This window comes from Aulonocara stuartgranti (assembly GCF_965226115.1).
Source record: "Aulonocara stuartgranti genome assembly, chromosome: 20".
Classification (NCBI taxonomy): Eukaryota; Metazoa; Chordata; class Actinopteri; order Cichliformes; family Cichlidae; genus Aulonocara; species Aulonocara stuartgranti.
In genome coordinates this window covers 31,173,664-31,183,875 of record NC_138956.1, presented here as the reverse complement: position 1 = coordinate 31,183,875, position 10,212 = coordinate 31,173,664, and the positions used below count along the sequence as shown (strand labels likewise).

General features: G+C 41.0%; 1 protein-coding gene across 2 annotated transcripts in view; it reads left to right on the top strand.

The window, feature by feature from the left end:
* Positions 1-134: 134 nt before the first annotated feature.
* Positions 135-10,212, top strand: part of src (v-src avian sarcoma (Schmidt-Ruppin A-2) viral oncogene homolog) — a 34,197-nt gene continuing 24,119 nt past the window's right edge. For both annotated transcript variants that reach the window (XM_082518595.1, XM_082518594.1), the window contains exon 1: positions 135-164. In XM_082518595.1, coding sequence (XP_082374721.1) covers positions 150-164 — 15 coding nt within the window. In that variant the 5' untranslated portion in view covers positions 135-149. The remainder of the gene's footprint in view (positions 165-10,212) is intronic.

The following is a 10,212-nucleotide window of genomic DNA, read 5'->3' as shown; positions in this document are numbered from 1 at the left end:
CTCCTGAAACCAAACTGGAAGCTGGCTCCACAGAAGAGGGGCCTGAAAACGGAAGGCTCTCCCTCCCATTCTACTTTTAAATACTCTTGGAACAAGTCTGCCATGTCAGAGCGAAATGCTCTAATGGGGGTACTGACATAAATGCAGTGATGAAACGCCAAGAGGTACAAGGCAGTGATGGACTGTCTGAAGTATTCTAATTAAGTATTTGTCTGTTATATTTATGCGCTTCCTTTTCACCTAATTAATACAGTAATACCTGTCTCTGCAAATTATACTTCTTGCTACATTATAGCCGTCTTACAGCTAGATACATTCTTTATTAATATTTTTCATACAAAATCTACAGATTACAAAATAGAAGAGAAAAAAGGCAGGGCAGTAGCTGCACACTAACCAAGGGCTGTATTTGGAACACCTATACATCTGGTGCAGTTCGACAACAGTTTGGTTGGTTGCATTCAATGCACTCGATCGCTAAAGTGGTTCTAATAAGGTGTTTAGTACGTGCATAACATAGGTTTAAGTAAATTTACCTCGACATCACTCATCTAAAATGCTGGCAAAAAGCCATACATGTCATGCATGCAAGTTTTTAAATTGCCAACTCGCTACATGTGCAGGAAAGGAGGAAAATCATAAACGGTTTCCTTCCCTCTCCGTATAAGAAGAAAGATTACAGGATACTTCTGGGACAAGCCAGCATGTTTGCTTGTATGCGTTTTATTTTTTTAATCGTAGGGGCATTGTTAGTACTTGTAGGTAAACTGAAGTACTTCTTTCCTCAGAGTTTAATGTGTAAAGTTGACAGAAGCCTCCAATTCTGCAGCAGCTGCTTCGATTTAGAAATGCTGCTTCATGGCCAGCAGGTGGCAGCATTGTGTCATCAAATAGAAACATCACAAGCAAGCCTGATCTTTGATTTTCACGCTAACAAAGAGAATAATCAAAATCGAAAATTAGACTACCTCGCATTCTAGTTCAGTGATATTAGGGATTATTTCATGATGTCAGATTAAAAAAAAATTCAAACAATTTTTAAGGATCTAAATTTATATTATAGTTAAAATATCTCCATGTTTTTAGGTCAGCCTTTGAAACTTTACATGGAAAATTCAGCAGTATTTGTGTGCAGGGTATGATTTAATGGTGTGAAGTTGGCTCACATCACAAAACGTAACATGTGTCATAGGCTAAACTAAACAGTCTCAACCGCCAAGAGCAGGACGAGTAATTGTACAACGAACCGCGTTTGAACCTGCACTACTCAGGTGAGGTGGGGCTTCTATGACATGCCATTCACGCCAATCGGGCAAATCCACAGTGCAAAAACCCTCCCACCAATCAGAGCTTTCACGATGCGGTGAAGTCTCCTCCCTTTCTTGCCTCAAGCACATCCCAGTGTTTTGGTCATGATTTGGTGTTTTTGCTCAGCCTTGTCGCAAACCGGGGGTTTCTGTTACGCGCAAAGCTCGGAGTTTTTAATCAGGGACGTTCCGGTGCTTTTCTTCATTTAGACCGTGTCAGTGAAAAATGTTTCCACAGCTTCAAAGGCTTTCCCCGTCATGACTTCACCGGGCGCTCCCTCCAGTTGAATGGGATCCCTCCTCATCGCCTCTGTGTCACTCGCTTTGGCACCGACTCTCTCTTCAGCTGCCCGTCTTCTCCAAAGCCCCAGTTTTAGGAATCAGTGAAGCTTTTTAGTGTATATCATCAGTTCATTAATGCTTTGATGCCAAATCCTCCGGTCTGATCGACAGAAGAGCGACGCCGTTAAATCTCCGGTAGCCTGCGCTTCACGGTGAGTAAAGCCAACTTGTTGTTTTAGTCGCTTGACAGGCGGACAGACAGGGATTAATAAAAAATGAATGAGCAGTTGGAGCTCAGCCGTGCATCAAATAAGTACAGACAAAGCTTCACTCTTTGGGGCATTAAAACAAACAAACATCTCTAATCTAAATTTACACTCAGCATCTTATTCAGCGTATATTTTTGTAAACAAGTGCTCCTGTTAATGGTGACCAGCAGCTGGTAGTTTTCGCACCTTGTAATAAATTAAACCACGTTGCATCCACACCAGTCTGAAAGTTTATCATCACAGTTTTTCTTGAATAACTAAACTACACGGGGTGTGAGGAGTCTCTCCTCTGCTGTACGTGGCTTCAGGAAATAATCACACCACACCTTTTAGTTGCACATCCTTGATTTTAGGGCCATGGGAGTTTACACAAGTGAAACTTTCTGTCTTTTGCTCCAGTTGATTTATTTATATGAAAGCTGAAATGAGTTTAGATTCATTACATATATGTGTGTATGTATGTATAGTAGGATTTTGCTTGTTCACTCGTCATGACACATATTTTCCCTCTCAAATTCCCCCACACAGTTTAAAGACATGACTGTCATATGCTTAGGATTAGTCTCTCCCACTCAACATGACTCAAAAGGTCTAAATATTGACTCTGTTGTGGTGTAGTAGCTAATAACTGAAAAACTAGGTGTGCATATTTCAAAGTTATTGTACAATCTGTAACATAACGTTGAAAGCCATGCCCCTGAGAAGTTGTAGTTTCAGTCCATAATGTTTAACATTGTGATTAGTCATTGGCTTGCATTTAGTGTACACATCAGTCCCGACTCTCGGCCAATGGCTAGGATCTGCTAACCTAGCCTTTGTGTCAAAAATTAAAACCGATTTAGTGTCTAGACGAGACTTTCTTGCAGACACTTAAATATTGGTCTCTCAGTTCCTGCAAGACGTCACCGTGCGGCATATGTGTTATCATGGCTGTTGAGATATGACAGCTGGCACAGCCCTTGTGCTCTCCACACACACACAGTTAAACCTGCTGTACCACTATTGCAGTGTGTTGTCGCAGCTTTTTGGTCTGCCTAAGATCGCAATATTGTATATAAACATTCAGCTTATTTTCTTTCTCTCACTCTAATCCTTTCTGAAACCTCAAACATTTCTCGGGAGACATATTTCAGTGACATGCGTGGAGGTTTAATGATAATAAAATTGCTGTTACATTTGATTATCAGTAGTGCATTAGACTAATCCTCTACAGATTTTCTAGTGTTTTTTTCCCTCCCATGTCTGTGTGTGTGTGTGTCTATGTGCGTGAATGTTTAGTCTTTTCCTGAAAGCATTAAAATGCTTGGCAGCAGGCAGAAAGAACATATTATTTCCCATGTGTTCAATATAAGTTGATCCAGCAACACGCAAGCTGATGCTCGAGATGAAGCAGGGCATGCTTGATCATTTCTGTTAACCACTATCTTCTCTCCTCATAAGTGTTTTCAGCTAATGTAAATACGGGTCAGATGTTGCCATTTTCACTATTATTAGCATGCTTCCTGCAACCAGTGAGTGAGAAGTGTTTCTCAAAGTGGTACGAGATGGTCCATTGTGATTTCTAACTGCCAGATTTCAGGCTCTGCAGAGGGGACCTAATGCTCCTTGGAATCCCATGAATGTCTTCAGTGAAAGCCATAGATGTTTATGTCAACTCCAATGAGACTAGTGGAAACTGGCTCTTGAGGCTGAAATTCCTGCTAATTGGCAACGTGGATGTGGACTGGCCGCTTTGTTCCCTCTTATACTGGAGTGGTTTGTCTGTCAGGGTGATGCACTGCGCCTGGCATCAATGAACTGCTTGTTTCTGCAGCTATCCAGACTGGGAGAATCAGCGTCTTTAAGACAAGTTGCTTCCACTTTCAAAAATGCCTTTGTGCACCTATTCATAGAGAAGGAAGGAAAGCGATTTGGGGTGGTCTGCAGAGAGAAACTGTTTCTCAGGAGTTTCAGCTAAGCGTTTTGTTAGTGATGTGTGTATTTGTCTCTGCCTTTAACTGCACTGAAGCAAAGTGAGCAGTGGCAGTAAACAGCTTTCACTCTAGCTGGCAGTTTGCTGAGTTCATCATTTGATCTAGCTCATGTCCCACTTTCCTTTAGGTCAGATGAGGATTAATTGGCAGTGAGCTCTGAGGACATATTGTAATTCGATTTTTTAAAGGATTTGCCTTTTGTGTATATTTATTGGTGTAGCTACATTAAAGCCATATAATTCTAATGTTAAATATCAAAACATAATTGCACACACAGAGCTTAAGCACAAAGTTGTTATATATTATAAATAAACTGATGTCAGTATTGGCATTTATATCAGTTCTTCCCACACATCGGCTTATTCATTAGGCGGGTCGCCAGAGAATATTTTAGTGCTGATTTTTAAATTTTTGTTTACTGTTTTGATCTATCTAACCGAATTGGACCAACCAAACTCATTTTACCAGTGGACAATCTTGATTTTTATTTCTAAAGCGCAGTCATCGCAAACCAATCGAGAGTTATTAGCAGTAATAATAATAATAATAATAATATGAATTGTGTAAATCTTTATGTTGTGCAATTTTTGAAGCCTTAAAAACATTTTATAAAACATATTGCAGAAAAAGATGCTCATGTGGCCAAGCAGGGACCACAGAGCATAATTATTAAATATGTCTGTGTAAGTTCTCAGTCATCCAGGTCATGATAGGAACTTGGAAAGAAAGCGAATTATCAAGAAACATAATAAATAATTAATAAATGAATAATTTACCCTTTCCAATAAGACTATAAATTACATACAGTGCTTAATAAATTTATTAGTCCAAGGGAAAGCGTTTTAATCTAAATGATATTTTGTAATACTAAAATATAATATAGTTATTGTTGTATGAAATAAATTTTCAATTTTAAGGTTTTACCAAAAAACAAACAAACAGTAAAGCACCTCTTTTATATTAAGATACCAAACTGTATTTTAATTTTCTTTGTTACTATATATTTTTTCTTCTTTCTTTCCAATTACAAGTTTCAAAATGTGAAAGCAAAAGTACCATAGAAAGCCATATTACTGTTATGTTCAACTGCTTTCTCAATTAAAGAAAAAAAAATACCATATTGCAGTTGTTTACTTGCATTCCTGAACAGGAAAATGTGTTATAGTGGTTGAGCGATTGATTAATTTCAGCCGGCTCAAAATGGTTATAAAGCATGAATTCAGTTGGTGACTTGCCTAATAAATAACTAATTTTTAGCTTTAAACAAGTTTTTGATAGTTTGCTTGTTTTTAATGAAAAGTGGTTTCATAAATTCGTTAACCACTGTAGTTTTAACTAAAGAATGAATGAATGAAAGCCGGAATCTCTTGAAATCCAGATTTTTTACCCTCTAAACATTTTTGTGGGCATAGGCCTAAAAAGTGTATAATCAGTGAGGCACTAATTAAAAAGAAGAAGCATAACTGTCCAGAGAACCAGAGATGAAAAAAGAATCTAAATGATCTGGGGCTTCAGTAGTAATAGGAGTAGTAGTGTGGCTGCGCTTTGCTAAAACAACATACTATTCCCCTTTGGCTTTTGAGTACTTAACAAACAAAACACTTGTCTGATGCCAGTGTCAACCCCTCTTCGGTTTGCCAACGAGATACGCGAAGCACTCCAAAAAGAGAGAAAGCGGGAAAGACTGTATCTGTGAAAAGGGGGCATGAAATCTGTGATGGCTTCCTGCTGACAAAAGCCTTTGAATTTTTCATGTTGCAGATACTAAACTTCTGTTGCTCTAGCCCAGATTTGTTGCTAATTAGTGCCCAGCCACATTCAAGGGCATACGGTTGAGCATGGGAATGCCAGTGCCACCTGTTCTCTCGTTCTCCCTGTCTTACATCACTCCCACCCTGTCACATGCTGTCTGTCTCTCTCTGTTTGGGCTTTGTGTACCATTGGCATAGTTTTGAATCCTTAACTGTAAGTCTACTTTTCATCTACTCCGTACGGTGTCACTGCTTGAATTAGTGTCTGCAGAGGAAATGCGGGTCACCGTGTATACACCAATAAAACATGAAGTTACAAAGCTGTCCAGTTCACCCAGTAAAAGCACTTGAATAATAAAGATGAAGAACTGAAGTGCTCTGACATATCCCTTCAAGGCTTCACTCAGAGGGGTCTGTGCTTGCTGGCCGTCTGAATGAAGTATCTGATAGTGGTTTGATACAGACAAACAGAGGAGGGTTTGTATCCTCCCAGGATCGTTGGCCACTTCCTGCCCCTGTGCTCTGGGAATTAGCCAGGGTGACACAGGCCACGCATCTTCTCTCAATCCACCCACTGTTGCCTCTGTGGAAAAGCGATCACTCTCACACCCTCATTCCCATCGCTCCGTTCGCATTTCTTGTGACAGGAAAAGCGTCTTTGGCATTTAAAAAGATGCCTCTCTGTGTAGCTTTGTGTAGGCGCAGCTGTGCGAGCCCGGTCAGGCTGATGAGATGCTGGGAAGAGCGCACGCTGCTCTCCCCTCCCTCAAAACGTGAGGCTGTCCATCCTCTGAGAATCACCGCCACATATGTCGACATGGGAGTTTTTACACAGATCGTGTTCCGGCAGGGAGCACAGACCATGTCAGAATCAACCTCTGGACCAGGCAAATCTTATAATCTCACCAAAACCAGATAACAGGAGCATGCGTGGAATTTGTGGAGCAAAGCTGCACTAAGGGATGAGGGTACTCAATATGATTTGTGATCCTTTCAGTGAGTCGTGTCAGGCAATGAAAAGCAAAATCCGGATGAAGAGAAATTTGCTTGAATGAAGTGTTACTGTGTTCACGACAGCTGTGTCACTACTCAAATGACTCAGTTGCGACAGAAACGACCGGGCCATGCCGGGTCATATCCTGGGGTCTTGGTTTGACTAAATCTGTTTTTTATGTTTTACAGAACCAGCTGATATAATTGGTAAATCATTTCACCATATAATTACTGGTTGCAGTTTAGATGTTGTTTCTTTGTTGCAAGTAAAAACAGGTAACGAAACTGAAATATATCAGTGTGTGGTTGCTAAAAAATACTGATGACTCAGGGATTATTTTCCCAAATGATGTGATTTCTCAGTTTTAAATTTGGCTTTTTGGCTCATCGCCTGCTTTGGACTAAAATCTCTGCATCCACTGACATTTCAGAATATGTTCACAATCCACTGTGTTTATGGCAGTTTTGGATCATGAAACATGACTTCATCATCATTTTTTTTCCTTTTTACTCATCTCTAATGTAAAATATGACTCCAGTCATAGTCACAGAGATAGCAGGAATTGCTGCACCTCGTCTTTCCTGCCTCTTTCCTCTGGTTTCACTCCTGTCTGTTGTTAGGTGAGTCAGACATCTTCCTCTTCCTCAGCAGAGGCAGCTTAGTGGCCCAACCCATCTGTAGCTTATGAAACCTCCAACTGCACCATCAACTCAGTGCTCTTTACTGATTGCCTCGCAAACTGTGTCTCAGTCTCTGCTTCACCACCCCACAGAGTAACATTTGAATATTGAAATCAGGGCCTACTGAACAAAGGCTGGTTTAAAAGAGTTGGAGGAAATCACTTCAGTGTTGGGGGCCTCGTCCTCCAATCTGTTATGGAAATGTCATGGCAGGGAGCAGTTATGTTTTGATGATGAAATGTGACATGGGTACATTTGAATATTTTAATGCTTCTGCATCTCTGATGCTTTTATTTGTCTATCTCCAAGGAAGCAGTGCTCAACACTGGGCTCTTTGTGTCTTGGTTTCAGTTTGAATTCAAAGCCAAAGCAGCTATAGAAATGTAGACTGAGCATGCTTTAGTTATGCTGGGTGTGCACAGAAGTGCATAACTTTAGCTATAGCCCTATCTATTTGAAATATTCAGCTTTATCACTGAAGACAACCTAATAATGGAGGCGTATCAGCTGATTATCAGCTACAGCGTGGCATTCTTAGCATACATTTATTTCTGTTGACACAATAAGAAGTCTGGGGGTGTTTTTCGTGTGTGTGTTGCGACCTTGAATTGCATTCCTGTTCTTTAATTGTGTGAAAAATTCCTGCGTGAAGCTGCCGTTTCTTACCCCGAGAGGCAGTGGAGGGAAACTTTTGGAGTGGATGTTATGCGTGGCTGAGGGAAACTTGTGCTTTTGAACATCTAGGAAGAGACAGTGTCTCTACCTGCTCCCAATAAATTCCTGATTTGGGTTGTGTGAGCAGGAGAGCAGTTCAAACTCGTCTTGTCCTCCTCTCTGCATTCCTTAGCCATGACTGAACTCAGTCACTCTGCTGCAACAAACCTCAGATGGTAAAATGCACATCTAGCGCACTTCTTCCTGCATTAAACAGTGTAAAACAGTACATATATACGGTGCATGTTCCCTCCTGGTGAATCAGGAGCTGCAGGGATTTCTTAGTGCCTGGCTGTGCAGATGAGAAGTTAAACGGTAGAAGCCCTCGAAAAGCCTTAGCTTACTGAAGCGTGAGGCACATGGGAGTTTCTGTGGAAACTGAGAAGATCAAATACCTCCTCTTTGAAATGTGATGAGATGAGGTGAATTTAAGGTTTGCTATCACAGCAGTGGAGTCAACTGTAGGCGACATATTCTGAAGCAGTAAAACACATCCTATGTGATACTGCAGAAGGCTTTCTGATCCTGTATCTGTAGTGTCTTTGTTGTCTTTGGACCCCTCCGTTTTCTCATGTCAAATATGTTCCTCAACCGCTTTGAGCTCACTACCAGTTCAGCAGTGTTTTAGAAAAACATTGTTTTTTCCACCTCACGTGACATGTGCCTGACACATCAGTGGAAATGAAATCCTTTATTTCCACCATTTCTTGAGGGATTGGAGAAAGAATAGAGGATAGAGTGGGAGAAGGGAGATAGACCAAGTGTAAGGGAGTAAGATGGGGATGGGAAGTGGGGGTGGGGGGTTCAATGCCCTTGAGGATTATCTTTCTCTTCTCCTCCCTTCCTCTTTCTCCTCCATTTCTTGTTTGAACACATGACCGCAGCTCATCAATCTCAGTTCGCATAATGACCATATTTAGATGAGAGCTGCACGATATGAAGCTGATGTTGGAGTAAGTCCCAGAAGCCACGCAACCTGGACGTTTGTCAGTGGAGGTACCTCATATTGCAACAATACAGTAGTAAACCAGTCTATTCTTGGCATTTAATATGCCACAGTGGAACAGCGCTCTGCCTCTCACACCGTCAACACAAGTGAACACCCTCAGGGGTCTTAAATGCAGTCGCAGTACTGTGCATGCCACAAATGCCTCAGATCTCATAGTTGTTCAGGAGCCGCCGCTGTTTCGTTTTGATCCTCGTCTGTATTCATCACCGGTGACACAGAACGGCCAAAAACAGTCTTTGAGGTTCAGCTGCTTGCGATGTTCCACTTAAAATCTCCTCCTCATAAACATAAACCTGCAAATGTTGAAACTGTGAAATGCTAACTATGGGTTTATGTGCTGGAATATATTTGCTGTTTTGCAACAAACATGATGAGCTAAGCAGAGGGAATTGCAGTAATGTCATCGCTCTGTCTCGATTCAGCTGGGCCCCCGTCACACCCAGACTGGGGAGGTTAGTCACAGGTCTCAGGCAAATCAGGTGCAAGAAAGGTGATACTTCTTTTTACTAGTTCTGCACTAGGAAGGCTACATTCAAGTTACTCTGTTGAGAGAGATATTTAAGAAACTTGGAGTAGAAAGAGGGCATGATTTACTGAATAATTATTGAAATACATAGACTTCCACAGATTTGGTACAGGTAAGCTCTTACCTGATGGAGTTATACTGTAAGTAAGAACACAAATGTCAGATACAGCTTGATTTGACTTCTACATACTACATGTAGGTCCCTAACTGTGTGGTGCGCTAGTGAGAAGATGCACTGATAATTTATAGCTAGTCATGTGTTTTCATGTGTTTTCATGTCTCTTCCTGCGCGCTCTGCCTTAGCCTAAACCAGTAGTTAGAACATATCCAAAGCAGACCAAATCCTGCAGGGTAGGAAATTACTCTGGGTTTATGTGCTAAAATGGTTATAATGTGAACACATAATGGTTTGAAGTTTAGCGTCGATATGAAATATGTCCAAGAGCGACGTGGCTACGTCTCTGATTTTAATGACAGTGCTAGCTGTGGAAGTAGGAAGTGTTGGGCTCAAGACATAATGTAGGGAATGAATGGTGGAGCTGGTTTTTCATGAGTGAACAGAAGGATGGAAAGAAGGAACTGGAAACAAGTGAAAAAAAGTCTCCTTAGAGTTTACTTATCTTACTGGTTCTATTGGAGGAATAGTTCAGTATAATTGAAGAGACTTACCTTCTTCACTGGGTCGATCCTACTGCCCTATTTACTCC